At 47.9% G+C, this 19002-nt stretch overlaps 1 protein-coding gene across 1 annotated transcript in view; it reads left to right on the top strand.

The window, feature by feature from the left end:
- Window positions 1-19002, top strand: part of LOC120849961 (sodium/nucleoside cotransporter 2-like) — a 109563-nt gene that overhangs the window by 90418 nt on the left and 143 nt on the right. The window contains exons 5-7 of the mRNA XM_040222292.1: window positions 2879-3047; window positions 4771-4923; window positions 16360-16540. Coding sequence (XP_040078226.1) covers window positions 2879-3047; window positions 4771-4923; window positions 16360-16540 — 503 coding nt within the window. The remainder of the gene's footprint in view (window positions 1-2878; window positions 3048-4770; window positions 4924-16359; window positions 16541-19002) is intronic.

Below are 19002 nucleotides of genomic sequence, written 5' to 3'. Positions count from 1 at the left end.
GTCCGTCGTCCGAACGCGACACACTAAGTGAGGAGCAGACTACGCCCTTGTCCGCACCAATTAAAGGGAGGCTGTGGTTAGAGACGAATGCAGCTAGTATTTGCGACTATCCACAAGTAATTTACAATAAAACCGCGCGGCTCATATGTCCCTCGCGCCCTCATGTTCTCTCCCTCTGTTTTTCGGCGTCTACGAATGTTCACGAAAATCAGACTTTGCAATCAATTCGACACAGCGCGAACTCGAAAGTCTCTTATCTAGGATTCAATTACTGTTTCAACATGATTAGCCGCAGATCTTGAAGGCCGCGTATTGTCGTTTTGCAGTGTGTAATCTGTTTATATGTTCTTGGTATACTTTCATTGACTGCCCTATGACTGCACAAATGATAAATCGTATGTGTTTAAATAATTGCATCTTTTTTCGTTCAGTCCGACATGTGTTGATCTAATTGCAAAGACACTGCACAAGATATATACAAAAAAAAATAATTGCAGTGACACTATAAAATGCGTAAACAAAAAAGTGAAGCAGTAATAAAAAAAATCGCCCTAGAGCAATTGTTTTAGAGCGCAGCTCTTAGGCGCCCATTTCCGGCTTAAGCGGCGTCGGCGTTGCATGCAACCTTGCGTTGCATGCAACTCAGGCTGCATGCAACCCGCTGACGTCGGCGTAACTTCGCGTTAAATGCAACCCAGGTTGCAATTAGTCCAAGTTGCATGCAACCCCCGTCGCACGCACCCGCCGGAGTCGCAGGGTTGCATGCCACCCGGTGACGCCCCCGAGGTCGCGTGACCCTCCCCCCAGGTCACGTGTCGCCGCGAGGTCACGTGACAACTCCCGAGGTCATGTGACCCCCACGAGGTCACGTGACCCCCTGCCTGAGGTCACGTTACCCCTTTCCCTCCCCCAGAGGTCACATGATCCCCACCTTAGTACCCTTCCCCCCTCCTCCTCCTCAAGAGCCGAGCTTTAATTCGGCGTTACAGAGTTGCAAATAGCTTTAATTTTTTTAATCACATAATAAAAATGTTAAGAGTACTATTTGTTTTGTATTTCTGAATTGCCCGACGTGTCGCTGCGTATTTTATAGAAGTTATTTTGCTATATCTTTTTTTTTATGACGGCCTGTAGTAATCGCTCTAGGCGGGCTACGTAACGGTTTTTAGTTATAGCTCTGCTTATCTTCGGTTATTTGATTCATGATACTACTTAACGCAAAGTTTGAGAACGCATCTAATAATTCTAGTAGCGCTAAGCTGTTTGTAGGCAGTTTCTTGTCCGAACCACTAAACGTAAGCAAATAAAAATAATTTTAATTGGAGCAACGTTATGTTTCAAAACAATATTTAGCTTGCATGGGGTTATGAAGGTTGTTGAAAATAAAAATAATCCCAAAGAGAATCGAAAGCTGAAATAAACACGGTACTTCGTTGCTAACCTGGTGCGTCGTACCAAAAACAGAAATATAACTGAATTATTTCTGCTCGGGAAGAAACCGAAATATTTTAGTGTTTCACTCGGTTACATCAAAAAAATGAATTCAACGTTCATTAGTAAGTTTTTGACGACCTGAAAGTAAGTAAAAACTGCAAGTTTTCAATACGCAGACGTGCACGAGTACACCTGTATAAAGGGAAAACTTTAGGTCAAACTTAGCCTAAAATAAATTGTAGGGTCAAGATTTGCAACTCCTCTCAAAAAGGGGGAAGGGTGCAGAAGGTCGCACGCGTCTCGGCCACTTCAACGCCGTTCGAGTGTCCGTTTAGCACAGCTGAGACTATTGTGAACAATCAAAAAAGCTCGCTCTTGCCGAAGTTTAACAACGAACTTCTGTCTCATGCAGTTGAGGTATTAATCTGTGTGTGTGAGTGCCTCCTGAACATGTTTTCAAACACACATTGAGGTTGATTTATAATTAAAATTGTATATGGCGCATTCGTCCAAGTTCAGTAGAAAAAAGAGGAGAAAATATATTAATTTGGACTATTTACGAAATAGCATGCATGGAATAGACCAAGACCTATTAATTGAATAATTATTTAATTAAAGAGTGGCGATTAATTGGGTTAAAACTTTTAATCGCCACAGCCTTTAATGTAAGCGATCTCGAGGGTTCACAAGGCTGCACAACGCAGTCGGTCCCTCTTAACGCGTACTGGTAACCATTCTTTATTTAAAGCTCGGTAGCGCATCAGTCGACTGTGTCCAAATGCTTGAAATGGTGTAGTATTGGTTTATTTTATTGTGCTTATGTTCGTCTCACCTACTCCTATTTCATATGCTCTAGGATGCAAGTGTTTCATCGAAGCAATATACTGGCTGTTCTTTGAAAAGCGGGCTATATCACTCTTACAAAAACTACGCATCGCACAGAAAAGGTGTTGATGACGTAGTGAGATGTGTCAAAGGGACCATTGAAATTTATTATATTTCAGTATAATTACATATTATTTATTTATAATATTAAAATCGCTAACAATACACAAGGAGAAAAAGAAAAGGGAAGGCGAACACAACGAGTGCTTAGTCTTAACATTTATTTGAAAACAGCTAAAGCAAACAAAGACGAATATAAATACACTGAATCACCAAGTAACGTCACTCATCACCACGTGTCATTAAAATCACTCTTTTTTTTATGAATAAAAATTGACTGCTGGCTGCCGCAGCTTTCAGTGTCCTCTTTTTTTCATAGCGTGCGCTTTTAGCACTTTAATATTTTAAGTCATGAGCCAACTTGTCCGCTTCGCCACTTTAGATATTATATAATTTTGAATAAATAAAATTTTAATTATTAACTTTATAGCTGCGTTTTCGCAAGAATTTGGTACGCCTGTATAAAAATATATGAGCCCACATGGTTACCTGTTGTCAGCGAGGAGAAAAACGTCCTGGAGGCCGCTTCCAACGGAGCAGTTCTTGGGCTTCTCATCATCGGGAACATTGTGGCCAACCTCGTCAGCTTTCTCGCCTTCATGGCTTTCCTGAACAGTTTACTGAGCTGGGCCGGAGCAGTCATCGACATGGACTTCATCACCGCGGAGGTGTGCCAAGATCGAAAACACTTAAATATCTAGGCATTCAGTTGATATGAGTTTAAAGTGATATTAAAGTGAAGTTTCTGTTTCGGCTGCGGATACAGGTATGTGTTGAATGGGGGCTTCAGGGAGGTAGAACTTTATGAAGCAGACACCATAAGGCAGCTGCGCCTAATAAAGGGATGGGGAAATAATCTGCCGGATAGACATGATCAAATTCAAAAGATGAAAAGGATATCTTGATCATTATATTAACACCCGCAGCTTTCAAAGAGTGCTTTGAAACAAACGATGATGAAAAGGACATCTCATGGCAACGCGCCGATGGAAGCCCCTGGTAGATCACGCCCCTGATAGTTGAACAATGAACAAAAGTGTACTTGTCTGCTAGGTCAGAGCCAAGCGAAAAATATAGAATTACTTCAGGTGTGGCGGAAAAATTAACAATGCAAACTTTTTAAGCCTCTAGGTGCATGGATCTTAAAACCACTTTTTCGAAAAAAAACTAAAAAACCTTGTCAACAATTTTTTAATATTTTATGCCTTCGTAAATCACGCTAGCAAGAGACAAAACCAAGAGGTCTTCAGGGCTTGTACTTATAAATAATTCTACTTAGCATTAAGAAAATATGAGTATTCATATATATTGATGGGGTTAATTGAATGTAGACCAATAATTATGTGAATTATTAACTCAGTTGACTCACTAGTGCCTGTTTTTATGACAAAATGTTCAACATGTAAGGTTTTTACACGTAACACAAGAGCAATGAAAAAAAAATAAAGAAGAGCTATCCACTGATCAGAGGATACCTGAAGGCGAAACCAAAAATCTATCAATATTTTATATATTGCACTGCACTAATATCTTAAAAGTTCAACTTGAGCTACCTAAATTGTGTTGCTGGTGACCGGTACGCAGGCAGCATACTTCCTTTGGCCGAAATTTAGTGTTTGTCATGCAGTTTAGGCTATTTTTCCTTTAAACTACCAAACACGTACCAAGGTTACCCTCCGCTACCTGGTAGTCCAATTGTCGCCTGGCGTCTTTAAGCCTCAGGCTCAGTGGAAATTCCAGAATTAGGCTTCATTTCTGACTGTTAGGTTTCCCTCTGTCAACTTGGCGCCTATATTGCCAAACACGTGCAGACGTTAGGCTCCACTCGGTCGTTCGGTTGTCATCTCACTTCTTTGGGCATCGGTTCTCGAGTAGAAGCCAAAATTCCACTTCACCTCTGGCTGGTAAATTTTCGCCTGGTCACTCTGAACCTAATTTGCCAGACACTTGCCAGAGTCAGGCACGTGTTTGACAACGTTAGTTGTTTGGTTGACAAGTGGTGTCTTTGACTCATGTCTGGCACTTCTACTACTATACGGCAAGTCAGAGAACAGCCACAAGGCAGAAAGAAAAGTACTTTGGACCCAACTAACGCCTTGAATTAAAACCTTATTAGGCCAAAGTTGGGCCCTAGGATGGCCACACTTGACAATGTCAGGTGTTTTCCTACCGTGTTGCATGGGTAAATACTATTTCGAGACTTACTGATTACCAGCTGAACGTTCGGAAAAGCGACGAAGAGAGAAAGAAACACACTGCTGGTTTCTCTCTTCGTCGCTTTTCCGAACGTTCAGCTGGTAATCAGTAAGCATGGATAACCAACCGGCTTAGCTACTGGCCATCACTATTTCTAGACCCCGTTTCTCAGAGGTCCTTCGCGATCGTCTACAGTGGCTGCTCACGGTGATGTTCACTCCGCTGGCGTTCCTGATGGGCGTGCCGTGGGAAGACTGCGGCATAGTGGGCGAGCTGATCGGCATCAAAACGTTCGCCAACGAGTTCATCGCCTTTCTAAAACTAGCCCCCCTCAAGGGCAAGCTGAACGTGAGCCAAGATCCACTCGTAACCATCTTGAAATAATTTGTATTGACGTTTGCAAGTACCACCTCTGGGCACACAGCCACATTGCTGCTGATGTGTCTCGATCGCCTGACAATCAAGCATTGCTGAGCCTTACCCACGCTTTCCAAACTGGCGCCCAACCAAAGCGTTTTCCATCCACGGTGGCCAGACTAGGTCTCGAAGCTGGGGTGCTTGCAAACGTCTATACGCCGTGCTAACATGCTAAACTTCGTGTTTTTGCACACGGGATCTTGGAAATGAACCCTTAAATGAGGCATTGCCTGAAAGAGAAGGGAAGGGGGGGGGAGCTATATCGTCGGCGGCCGCAGCCTCGGCAGTATCGAAACGATGCCGTCCACGCCAGTATATCGCAGAGGAACTAAGAGAGCCGAAGAACGACATTCATGGTTTCGCATTCACGACTCATAAAAAGTGTTTAGGTGTCCTCGGAATTTTTTTTTACTCTAAGCATAGGCGTAGACTTTGGGGGGGTGGGGGGGGGGGGGGGCAAAGACCCCCCCCGCGGGCCCGGGCCATGATCCTTACCGTGAGGCTGTTTACGTGCCATGTAATGGGCTTCCATAGTAGTGGCCTAAAACAAAATAACGCATACGTTGCTTTTATTGACTTGACAAAATACATGGGAAATGGAATCCCAGCATGCTTTCGTTAGCTGCAATCTTCAGTCCCCCCCCCCCCCCCCCCCTCTTCCCGGGAAAACTTCTCAACCTGCCCCCCCTTCCCCGGGAAAATGGGAAGTCTACGCCGCTGACTCTAAATATTGCGGGGGAAGCGAGCGCTGCTCTTGCAGGAGACACGACGAGCGCGACGACACGAGGAGGTGGTTCACTGCGCGTGCGCCGTCGTGCGTCGCAAAAGTACCTCGAAAGTGTGCGCGCGCGCGGCGCGTTATTTGCTCTTTTGCCTGCTTGTAACGGCCGCTTTGGAACAGTGATTGTGTTATAAAAAGTACAGAAATACACACGGCACACACACAATTTCTTTAAGTTCAAGAAGCTTCCTGCTCGTCGGAATTTAGTGTAAGATGTGGGATTTGCTAGCTACCAACATAGGTACCGATAGAGTAATTAGAGGATTATCTCAACAGTGGCGGCGATCTCAAAGAAGATGTCAAACCTAGTAGCGCGGTCTCCACATCTCCGCGGCAATACATACGACGTTTAGGGCTACATTACCGCGGGTCGGTTTGATAAATTACCTCTGTCGGTGACAATGATCGACTACCTTGTTTCACTCTCTCGAATACACCTGAAGAGAAGAGACACGTACCAGAGTAAGGAAAGAGTCAAAGAGCTTTTATTAAAACACATCTCTAAAAGAACTAATGTGTCCCCACTAGGGCTGGGTGTCGATTAAAAATTTCAACCCGATTAATCGCTACCCTTTAATCGATTAATTAATCGATTAATCGGTTGACTTTAGTAAAAAGCAAAAGTAGACATTTTGTCCTTACAATTTGTTTTATTGTATGATAAACGGCGCATATATACAAACTTAATTGAGAATAAACGTTGATGTAACGCACTCACAGATCACAAACCCAGCTGCGGAGGCAAAGAAGTTTGTTGACATTTTCCGGCAGGAGCGAGTTTCTTTGTTTGTTGACGATCATCCCTGCTGCGCTGAACAGACGCTCGCAGGGCGTTGAGGTGACTGGGACACACATCACACTCTTCACAATTGGCACAATCTGAGGAAACAGGGAGCCCTGAGCTCGCCACCTCTGTAGTGGGTCCAGTTCATCGTCCGTCACCTCGGCCATCGATCGATAAAGCGACACTTGGCAGGAGATGATGGGTTCTTCATTTTCCTCCGAGAAAACGTATTTTCTTTTTTTTCTTGGGCGTTAGATCAGTAGAATCGTCCGAAGACGCATGTGTTAGCTGGGAAAGCCTTTCCCACACAAGTTCGCGGGGATCTTTTTCGATGCATGCGAGGCTCTTGAAACGAGGATCGAGACACGTTGCCAGTTCATAGTCGTTGTATTGCGGCCACGCGCGAAGCCTCTCATCGATAGAGTCCACCAGCATGGCCTTGAAGCGGCAGATGAAGGCAGGGTCACAGTCATTCCTCTTCATTTTATTCTTTAGCAGTTTTAAGCCTGGAATAAGTACAGACCGAGTAACGTACTTGTCCCCTCCAAGGAGCTCAGTAATGTCGAGCAGGGGCTTCAAAACTTCCCGAAGCTGCTCCAACATGTCCCAATCGACGTCTGTGAGGTGGGGAATCGACGATTTAATGGTACTGTTGTCTTCCATGGAGCGGCGCAAAGGCTCCTTCAGTTCAAGCAGGCTGGTTATCATTATGTACGTGCTGTTCCACCGTGTTGCGATGTCCTGCTAAAGCTTCTTCTTAGGTGCTCCGAGTTCAGCGGCATGTTTTGAAAGGACGGCCTGGTTGTTCGAACTGTGCTTAAAGTGACCCACAGTACGACGACAGGCGGCTAGCAGTCGCTCCATACCCGTCACGCTGAGCGCCTTGTGGACGCACAGCTGAAGCGTGTGAGCTGCGCACTTCAGACTCTGAAAGTTTGCTCTCTCCACCCCAAGACAGATGTTGCGGGCGTTATCGGTACAGACAGCTTTTACCTTTTCAACGATTCCCCAATCTGTAGCAGTCTCCAATACCTCACTGGCACATTGTTCCGCTGTATGGCGCTCAGGTACGTTTCTCACCTGCAATGTTGCCGATCGAAGCATCCAGTCGTCGTCGATCCAATGCGCCGTTATCCCGAGGTAGGCGTCATTGGCGATGGAGGTCCAGAAGTCCGCTGTTAAGCTGGTGAAGCTGGCTGCCGAGAGTTCTGCTTGAAGACGCTCCCGTCTCGAGGTATACAGGGCATCCACCTTGGCACTCACTGCACGACGGGACGGCGGCTGGTAAGACGGAGAATCCAAGGCAATCTGAATAACTTTCGCTAGTCCGTGATCTTCCACAATGTTGAGAGGCCGGCTAGAAGAAACAAGACAAGATGTAAGGGCATGTGCAATAATTTCTTCTTTCTTCGGAGAAACCGGCCTCGAAGAGAAAACGTTGATAGTCGTCTGCTTTTTTGCAGATGATTCTTGTTGCAGCGAGATGCTTGGGTGATTAGCTCTGAGATGGTATTGAAGCGAGCTTACACTTCCGCTATATGCGAAAGCTTTTTTGCAGATGAGGCAGTGAACTTTCTTTAAGTCAAAAACTTCGCCCGCGGAGTTTACTTTAAAGGGATACTGAAGCGAAATTTGAAATACACCTATTATGGTCAGAAACAGGTTCAATATGATCAATGATATTCATAAATCATAATCGCGCGTTTGTATTTTGAACGGATGGCTATATTTTTCACCCTGATGGGCCCGATTGGGCGCGCGCTCAAAAATCGGCCATCGGAGGGCGCGATGCTTCTTGGGATATTGGGCGCATTCGTGACGTCACTTGTGCCGGTCGGGAAAGGCTACGGCGTGAATGTTGTGGTTACGAGCGTTGCCACTTGGTGGCGCGTCGACGATTTACGACCTGTGACAACGTGGCCGTTTGAGATGTGCAAGGGCTGCACGCACGCTGCACCACGGGACCACGGCAAGTCGGCAACCACGGCAGCGGTCCCGCAGCCTCCGAAGGCTGCGGGACCGCTATGGTTTCGAACCGATCTGTCTGGAGTCAGCGGGCGAGAGCCGGGAGGGCCCAGCGGCAATCAGAAAGGGCATCCGAGCAGTGGAGCCGGAGAGATGGAGAGCGGGAGCGGCGGCGAAGCCGTCCCTCGCGATGTACTACGCGGAGAAGGAGGCCATAGGGAAAGAGCCCTGGTATGACAACTCGACAGGCAGTGGACTCCTCGCAGAGGCCCGCATGGGCACATTACGGACCCGGGTGTGGAGGGCCAGGTTCACGGAGGGACAGGAAAGGACGTGCACACTCTGCGGGCAGACCGACGAGATGATGGAGCACCTAGTGCTGCAGTGCCGGCACATTGTACCGGTCCCAAGTACAGAGGTGCTACCTGTAGCACTCGGTTTCCGAATCGGTGCAGAACAAGGAGAGGAAGAACAAAAGAACGTTCGATCGGCGGTAGACGTGACGAAGAGGCGGCTGGAGGTCTGGTGGAGGGAGACGCATCGGCGGAGGGAATGCAACCGATCAGCGGAACATCAAGCGGAAGCGGAAGTCGCGGGAGGCGCGACAGGCTAGATCCAGTATCCGTTGCTGTTGATCGCCCGATACAAAGGGAAGAGCCGCAGACTCCAATCCAATCCAATCCAACCAGCTCTGAGGCCGGATTCTCAAAGCGAATTCACGACGAAAAAAGTGCGTACGACAAATTTGAGAGAAAACCCGTGCTCTCGAAACGAAATTGTCGTAACCTTTCCGCAGGTTACGACAGAATCCTACGACAGCTCCGAAGCTGTCTTACGCACTTTTTACGATCAAATCAACAAGGCCGACAGCGTCGCTCGGTTACTTGGTATCGGCCACCAACGGACATTTATTTTTCTTCGTGCTCTTCTCGTGCGTCCCGACTTCAACCAGCAAGAAAAAAGGAAGGAGTACTTAAAACAGACCACGACGATCAAGAACGCAGGATCCACAAACAACATATCCCTTTTAACGTCGGCTTGCAGCTCGCGACTCGCAGCAACTAACACCGGCCGTGCCAGAAGCATGCTCGGGCCGTGTCGTGCAAAGAGCCGCAACGAGAACGAGCTCACTGTGGCCAACTACGCTTTGGCCTGCTTTGGCTTTCTCCGCCAAGGTTTTGCAAACGCGTTCAGGCCTAGGCGAATTCTGCCGGCACGCCGTATTGCCGCAGAACGGCGCTGCTATTTTGGCACAAGTGATGTCACGAGAACTTCCCCCCATCCACCAGATGAGAATTTGAAATCGTTTAATTATGTTTAAAATTAGTTCTCCTGTGTTTTACAGCGCAATATTTATATTTCCGAGGTGGTGCCTGTCCCTAGCCCATATTTATGCAACAAGATCGGCGCTAAAATTTCGTTTCACTACCCCTTTAAACCCGAATTTCCCTGAAAGGTTGCCCTTCATACTCCTGTATTCGTCCATGCCTGCGCAGGGTGTTGTGATGAGATACTTCTCAAACAAGTGACTGCGGCGCGACATGAAGGGAAGAGGAAAGACGGGGGCAAGGGAGACGGGGATAATTGGGGAGCGTCGATCCGTCGAGGACGTCCCTGAAGGTGTTATAGGAGTAGTACATGAAGGACAAAAACAGGATGAAACATCTTCGTCGTTCATGTAACTTTACCCGCACGCTCTAATTCCACGACGTCCTTGAAGCTTTCAACAAACAGAAAATCCCCGGCGAAGGAAAGGCCCCTTTTTACGGGGAAAAGGGAAACGAGCCCATCCGGCTGCGCGCGGCACCAACTCGTCAAAGACGACGAGAGAACGGGGGAACATCTGGAAGCACTTTGCCACGGGCAGTGCAGGTCCGCCAAGGTCGTTGCGTCAAGAGGCAAAAGCGACGCCGAGAGAGAAATTCCAACCACACAAATAAAACACAGGGTCGAATACTGAAGCAAGCCACGACCACGGCCGGCTTTGCACCACGCTGAACGAGCGGAGAGACGAGCGAGGTCACGTTGTAGCGACCGCAAGGACGGAGCATAACCCACAATGGGGATCAAGGCAGCCTTCGGAAGAGCTCTAGCTTTGTCGCTGCAAACCCGTAAGCAAACATGCTTGCGTGCCTTCAAAGAAAAAAAGCTGCTGCGTGTGCTCAAAAAGAGCGCGTAGCTATAACGTCCAAATTCATGACCGCGGTCACCGGACTTCCGTAAAGCCTGCTTTCATTCTGCTTCTGTTCTCGCTTTTTTCTTCCAATCCCGCGTGACTCACGACGAATGATTTGTTTGTTGGGTGTTACCTACGAGGTGAACAAGGAGCAAGTTTGTATGTTCGTTTTAGAGGGCACCAGGAGAAAGGAAAAAAGACGTATATTTATTTACTTTTGTTCGCCTCATTTTAACCGATTAACTGGTTAAAAAAATTGATCGCGATTGAAGCATTAATCGATTAATCGAAAGGTTAATCGATCAATTGCCCAGCCCTAGTCCCCACCCAAAATGCTCTCGCGCCGGCATGGTAAGAACATTGGTGTAATCTGAGCTAACGATTGGTGTAATCTGAGCTAATGGTAAGAACTTCATAATGGTAAGAACAGTTCCTTACCTGCCAGGCGCGGGGTTCCGGAGAGCCAAGACAGGGGAAGCGTCGGAGAAGTCGCCGACACACGTCCTATCTCTTTTACGGTCACCGGACGAGTCCCTCTCTCGAAAGCGGGAAAACAAGAAATGAAACCTCCTCGCCTCGCCTGTCAGCAGTGATCCGCATCCGAGCGGGTGAACGGAAAAAGGTACACCCGGGAGAGAGCGAAAAGGAGACCCCTCCAAGACAGGGAACCCCTTGCTTCACGAACAGGTCGGAGCTCACGGGGATGGCGGCCGAGCGTTCCGACCCACGACCGTTATCACAGCCATCGGAGATGGAAACCACATGAATCCCCACATCCCCCCCCCCTCCTTAAAACGGTAGGGGGGTCTCAATAAAAAATAAAGACCCACCTGCTCTCATAACAAATTACAAATAGCGCTAAGAAAAGGACAGAAGAATTAGTGGGCAGGACAGGCGCTAACTCAAAACTGACGGTTTTATATACAACGATAAAGAAGAAGGTGAAGGAAGTGCCTGGTGTTGAAAGAAGAAATAAGTCGATTTCTCGCCGGGGCGCTCTAAAGAGGTGGTAAGACTAAAAGACAACATCACAGCAAACCAAAACGAAAATATTAAAAATTAAACAAAGGTAATACATTTGAACTATATACGATAATATTTTGAAGGATTAGAAAATAACCTCTAGACCGTGAGTGACAAAATAAGAATAAAAAATTGAATAATAAAATTGAATAAAAAATTAATAAGTGACCGCGTTCCTAGGCCGCCGATCAGTGCCTCGTACAGCCTATTTTCCTTTTTACATCCAACAGGCACCACGGACAAAGCTATACCGGCGCGAGCGCGAAGACCCAGCCGGTGCCCTACCTCACGCGCTCTCGTGCAAACGTAATTCCTAAGATTGTCATATGTAGTGGGTCAAGTACTGAACCTCTTTGATGATGCGGAGACGCATGTTTCTCCATTGGCTTGTATGGTCTGGGCTTCAAAGATTTCCCTGTGCCTCTTGTCTTTGAAACGTCTGATCTCCTTTGTGCCCGAAAGCAAAGGTGTGCAGAAGCACTCTCGCACATGCATTGCTAAAGGTGCAGAAAATGTTAACTTCAAGGTCACAGCATGTTCTCTCAGCCGTGTATTTATGCAGCGTCCAGTCTGTCCGATTTACACTTCCCACATGTGAAAGAGATTTTATACCCACCACTCAGCTTTGCAGTTTACATACCGGTGCTTGCGGTTTATGTCACGTTCATGATGTTGTTGCCTGACATTGTTGATTTTTTGGCACATTCGTTTTAATTTATCCGGTGCCGATATTACAACTTGGACATCAAACATGGATGCTACCTTCTTCATGTTTTGAGAAATCTTGAGGTGTAAGGCACCGCAGCCGGACGGCGTCTTTTCTCTTTGATTTTTTCTCTTCTCTTGTTCTTTGTCAATAAATTTTCGGCGATGTCAGTGAGAATTGGAAAGGGGTAACCCGAAGCCTTCACACAAGTCAATTGTAATTCGAAGCTTGATTTTGCTCTGTGCTCACATGATATGTTTAACGCCATGCTTAAAGAATTAGACACCATGCCTCGCTTAACAAGTTTGGAGTGTGATGAGTCATAGCGCAATAACTGTTTTTTAGAACGTGGGTGGTACATCCAGCAGGTCTAGTGCTTGTTGAAAGTAATCTGCAGGTCTAAAAACTGTAGAATCCCGTCCGTTGGTACCTCCATAGTAAAGTTGGGCTGTTCAGCTTGTTCCATAAATGTGGCACGCACACTGTCGATAGGATGACTGTCACATTCATCGGGACGAAAATGAAGGAGGACCAGGTAGTCGTCGACATATCGAAAGATACGCATGCAGCGGCCAGTCTGTCCTTTATACACTTTCCCACGTGTGACAGGGATTTCATACACCACTCCGCTGTTGCAGTTGACATACCGGTGCTTGTGGGTTCTGTGGCATTCATGATGTTGTTTCTTGACATTGTTGATATTGGGGCACATTCGTTTTCATTTATTCGGTGCCGATATTACGACTTGGACATCAAACGTGAATGCTGTCTTCTTCATGTTGTGAAAAATCTTGTGGATGTAAGGCATCACAGCCGGACGGCGTCTCTTCTCTTTGATTTTTTCTCTTCATTGGTTCTTTGTCAACAACTTTTCGGCGATGTTAGTCAGAACTGAAAAGGGGTAGCCCGAAGCTTTTAAACGAGTCACTTGAAATTCGATTTGTAATTTGTAATTTAGTATGTGTAACCAACTATCCAGCCAGAATACTTTGATGCTCTCATAGAATAAAATATCTCTATGCGCATCCCCAACAAATACACGCGACGCCCAGCGCGCGTCTTCACAGTGTCCGCCGTCAACAGCTGGCCCGCAGGACCGAAGACCCGGAAAGTTCAAGTCCCAAGCACTTGACAGTCACGCCACAGGTCCGCAAAGAGCATCACATGTACCGTGCTGATGCACCTGGACCCAGGTGTCGTGGTGCGAGCTGGCTGCAGTGAAAGGCGGTGAGACGGTGAGGCGGTCATGAAGGCGGCAGCACCAAAAAGGCCAACGACCACCGCCCACCCGCGGAGACCAGCTGGGGATGTCCTAGACACGTCACCCAGGGGGTTCCGCACCATCTCGGCTGCAGTGCATTGGTATAGGGGTGGACGACCTCGGAGCAGATTTGCGAAGTCGTAATGCCCGCTGACAACAGGCCCAGAGCCGGTCGCAGCCCTCCCAAAGGTCGCCGCAGCCTCCAAACGAGGGGCCGCGAGCAACCGACGCCCGCCGGCCCGACCGCAAAGGCGGCAGAAACGGGCAGGAGCAAACAACAAACAAAAATCCCAAAAAAGGTGGCCAGTTTGTCACCGGTGACAGGATCGAAGGCGCTCAATTTGGAAACGGACCCAACGAGCGGCCACACGATATATGCCACAGTGACCCGCGTCGACACCGGAAGAAGCCATAAAAGGGGGCCTATCCGTTCGAAACGCGTCCACATGCCAAGCAAAACTAATCGAGTTAGCTTAATGTGGACACCGGGGAGAGAGGTTCTAGAAAAAATGCAGAGTTCTCAATCCTTTGCGCAGGCAGCTGACACAGTAGCTGCCTACAATACCCGGTTTTATAGTTACCGAAATAGTGCGTTGACTATAAGTGGCTAAAAAGAGATAACAGTCTGCAGCTGGCCCGTCCTCTGAAGTCGAAGTAAATAGATACGGGGACTTCGAAGGCACGGATAGAAACAAACCGCCATGCATGCGTGTCTGCGAGCGGGGTAGACGCAAGTTCCCGCGCAAAATAGCCGCCATCTTGCTTCCATAGGAGGAATGCAAAAGGGGCCGTAGTTCACACGCTCTAACCTGCTAGCTTCGCCAAATATTTGAGCTAGCTAGCTTACCAAGGCTAGAAAAACATGTTTTGCACTTGATGCGGCTTGATCAAGGGCTCACAACGGTGTGGACCCTTCTTTTGATGCAAGGCCAGGTTTGAGAGCAACGTAACTGCTCAGAGTCTTAGAGTCACTCTTCGACCTGGATCACGCGAGTCTGACAGATAACGCCATAGGGCGCTCTGAGTACATAACGCCCGGGTTTCAGAGCAACATAACCTGCGAACGACTTACAGCCACTCGTTCACCCAGATACTATCAAATTGCGCCTTAGTCCGCGTAGCGCAACCACCATGAACGCAAAACTAGTTTAGCTCCTGGAAAACAACAACAGGCTGTAGGAGTACATTGGCATCCAGCAGATACAAATCTTTCCCGAAGAAAACTCCCCGCGCCAACTGCAATACCAGCAGTGAATACAGCGCGCGCGTCAACAGTGTGCAAACTGCTTGTCGACGCCGTCGGTTACGCGGCCCGGCTCGTCGAGCCCGTCAGTAGCAGTATCAGCTACTTATCGACGTAATTAGCTGCCGTACCGTCCGACTCTAAATGACTGTCCGCGACTACTCCGGGTCAAAGAAAACGCCAATATTTACATTCCCAGATTGCACTGCTGATCCTTCTCAACTCTTTCCTGCCAAACCTCGCTCTCCTCCGGTCATAAAAGTCCACCTGGTTCTCAAAAAAAGTCATCAAAACTTCTATATACATCTTACCTTCATGACAAGTTGTTATTGGCGCGCTACGAACCCAAATACACAAAGGTGATTGGTTCGGTTCAAGCATGGAGAACAAAGAGTATTTGGCAACAACGAATGTTGCTTGACTCACGCCAATTCAAAACAGGAACACACGTACGAATCACACTGTGCTCGCTTAAAAGAGTGGCACTGCGGATTGCCGACTCGGCATTAATCGCTCAACCATAAGGGTGAGATCAGGACACTCGTGGTACGGAGCGATCAAAGGCAAAAAATGCGGGCAAATAGGCCGAACAAAAGGACGGAGGCCAGGAGCCATGACCATAATAACGGGAAGTCGTGGCCCACGTTCGGCGCCATTTTATGTGGGAAGGTCGCAGGTGGTGTGACCGAATGGTTCAGCGGCGGTCTCCAATCGAGAGACGCCAAGCCTGCTCCCACACCTCGCAGCTTTCTGTCGAGAACACCGCTAAGGGCGGGTACGAACGTAAGCCGCACAACTAACCGCTTCTCTAAAAAGGAGGAGCACGTACCACAATAGGACTGGGTCCAACGGTGTTTATTGGAACATCAAAAGACACACTGTCCCAAAACCCCCGCGCCGACAAGGTCAGATGAAAGGCTCACTCTGTCGACACCGTCCCGAGAGCGCAGTTCAGAGCGGGCGAAGGAAGACCTTCGCGACACGTCCGATCTCTATCGCATCCGCGGGAGCAGTCCCGCTCTCGAAAGCGTGAAAACAAGAGGCGAAACCTCCTCGCCTCTCAGCAGTGATCAGCACTAGCGGAGGAACGGAAAAAGATACCCTCGTTATCACAGCCATCGAGGAAAAAGAACGCAGGAACACCCCCCTCAATCTACATTTCGTGAACGCAGAGAGAAGCACATGTCCCACCCCAAAGCCGCCGGTCTGCAAGGCCGCTTTACCCCAAGTAGTGGAATTTGGCGCAGGTGACCCTTTCTCTGCCAGTCAGAGTTGTCGATGAAAGAAACAAAATTGGGATGCTCTACTCCGCCATCTAGTTACTCTAGTGAACGCTAAGGTCCCTCGTGGACACAAGTCATTCGTTTCTCATGCCTTACCATAGTTGGTATTAACGCTCCTGGATTTCTCCGGGCATATCATGTGCAGGAGAGGTCGGTGATAATCGCCACGTACGCGTTGTGGGGATTCTCCAACCTGGGCTCCGTCGGCATCATGTTGGGCTCTCTCGGATCGCTCTGTCCCGGCCGCAAGGGGGACTTAGCCAAGATGTCCATCAGGGCACTCTGCGCCGGGTCTGGCGCCTGCTTTCTCACTGCGTGCGTTGCCGGTGAGCGGGAATCTCTGTCAAGAAGCACATCGGGCCCTCGAGAACCATCAGAATGTATGTGGATTGAGTGCCCGATTGTTTCCACGAACCAAAGTGTAAGTGAGCTCTGACGTCGCAAAATACTTGCTCGTTTCTATATTATCTCAGGCGAGAGACGGGGTTGCGCGTGTAGAACAATTAAAAAATAAATTTTAATGAAATTAATAAAATAGAATCAAGCTATGAAAGTGGGTATGTAGGGCTAGGTTTAATAAAACAATGCTAAGGAGAAGTGCAACAGAGGCTTCATAATGAAAGTACAACATGTAGAATACAACTTCCCCACTTAAGTTAGAGGATAAATTTCGTAAATAATGGCCACACGACATTGCAACCAAAGCACGTGGTATTAACACCATGACGTCACGGTGTCAAGTAACACTATGGCTCCTGGAACGCGTCTTCGACTGGTCTGTTTACCGCGTCCCAAAAATGTGGTCCCTTGATTTCCGCCTGATGTGATAGAATCGTCATTTTGTCGCCGGCCGCTATCCTGGCGGGGTCACAGCAGCAGTGGTGGATGTGGCAGCCGCCTGTTCTGTTGCAGGCAGCTCTCCAGCCTGACAGTCCACGGAAGCTACAAGGGACCATGAAACGATTTGTCTATAATACTCATAATCACTCCCTAACGTTAATACTCGAATAAACTTGGCTTGGTTTAATTAGCAAAATTGAAACATCGTTCATCCCTTCAACTCGGAGCCAGAACAAGCAGTCACTTGTCCTGGTGCATATCCTATGGTGCAACGTTAATCATAGCAACGTGCTGGGGTCGGCAAAGTAGAAAACGCGCTCTGAGCTCCAGGCATTGTGAGAATTCGGCGATTCCCATCACCGCTGTGGTTGGACACAGCCACTACCCAAGTGTCCGCCGAGGCGTTGATTGTTACGAGCCGAAGTCGAGCGCTCCCGAAGTTGTCGTGTCCAATCGAAGAGCTGCACTCAGCTGTCATCAGGCGGATGGTTTCGATCCCACAATTACGCCGTCAAGCTTTGCGAGGCAAGACTGAAAGAAATAGTTTCCTTTTCGGAAATTCCCCGCGACCAAGGAGCTTCTGAACTAGTGCCGCTCTGTGCGAGTATACTTAAGCATGACTAGGACCAGTTCACCTTTGTAAAGTCATGAGAGTTCTACCCAGATATCGTTTTATGATCCCTTTCAGAAAGCAGGAGTTGGGACGCCGCGACGACATCAACGCTTCCGCCCCTTTCGTGCTTTTTTTTCCAAAACGTCCACGGCCGACCGCCAAGATCGCGAGATCCGACAGCATGACACTCCGGCTTCTGTGAGATCTTTTGTTGCCACTTGGAGACTACTTTCAATGCACGGGCGGAATAGGACACTGCAAACACCAGTCGGAGGCGCGTTCCAGGCACCGTGGTAACACTGGGCACCTGCAGGTACTCCTAGATAGCCAACTGTATGCGCAACACCTAATATAGATGTCACGGTAACACAGTGCAGCTCAAAACACGCTACGTATTTTGTGTCCCAATTTTATCTGTAGTCTTAAGAAAGCACGTCATTTTAAAGCAACCATTTAGTCAACGAGATAGAGGGTCTTAGAGCGATATACCGGTATCCCGTCCACTAGGCAAGAAAGCCCCCCCCCCCCCCCCCCCCCCTCGCCATGGTTGCCGCCATGTTGTACAATTTTGACCACAAGACACGTGGCCTTACAAACTCCTGAGCTTTTTTTACGCAGAACTGTGCCGATACTTGTATTGTTATCGCTGTAAAAGCATGATAAATGTTTTTGTTTTTTTTCGATATTGTTAGCCCCAGAGATTGATATCTAGCTCCGATAAAAACCCAAAATATGGCACCTCGGCGGATTGCATCTAGCGGAATCACTTCGAAGCTGGCCGAGCTTTTGTTGTAACAACACATCTTGGACTTAACACAAACAAAACATAACTTACCTCGTCGGTACTGTTATTAAAGATCGATTAGAGATTATTTTTGCGTGGTACTTGGTTAAAATCTAGACGTAAAACTATGAGGTCAGGTGACTGCATTCGGTGACAGGTCAAGAACGAAGTGGAAGCTCCTCCCACCTCTTTCCACTTTAGTAGTGCGAACGCTGGAGGATTGGGGACTTCCTCTTCACCATTCTCTCCGTTTAAGTGGAAAGGGGTGAGAGGAGCTTCCACTTCATTCTTGACCTGTCACCGACTTAGTGGTCAAAAATGGGCAACATGGCGGCGGCCGGGGGGGGGGGGGGGGTCACTTTCAGCTGCGAGTTTATCGCCCTAAGCCCCTCTACCTCGTTGCATTTAGTTTAAGGAGCGGAAAAGAAAATGGTGTCAGTACGGGCCGGAGCTTGATCTATAACTAAAATATTGAGGTGGGCTAGCTGGATATGCATAATATAAAAATTAAACAGCGCCAAAGTTAGATAAAGGACAGAGCACAGAACATG

Source organism: Ixodes scapularis, unplaced genomic scaffold (assembly GCF_016920785.2).
Source record: "Ixodes scapularis isolate PalLabHiFi unplaced genomic scaffold, ASM1692078v2 PGA_scaffold5__190_contigs__length_132052651, whole genome shotgun sequence".
In the NCBI taxonomy this organism is placed as follows: domain Eukaryota; kingdom Metazoa; phylum Arthropoda; class Arachnida; order Ixodida; family Ixodidae; genus Ixodes; species Ixodes scapularis.
Note: the sequence above shows the minus strand (reverse complement) of the source record. Positions and strands in the feature narration are given on the sequence as shown.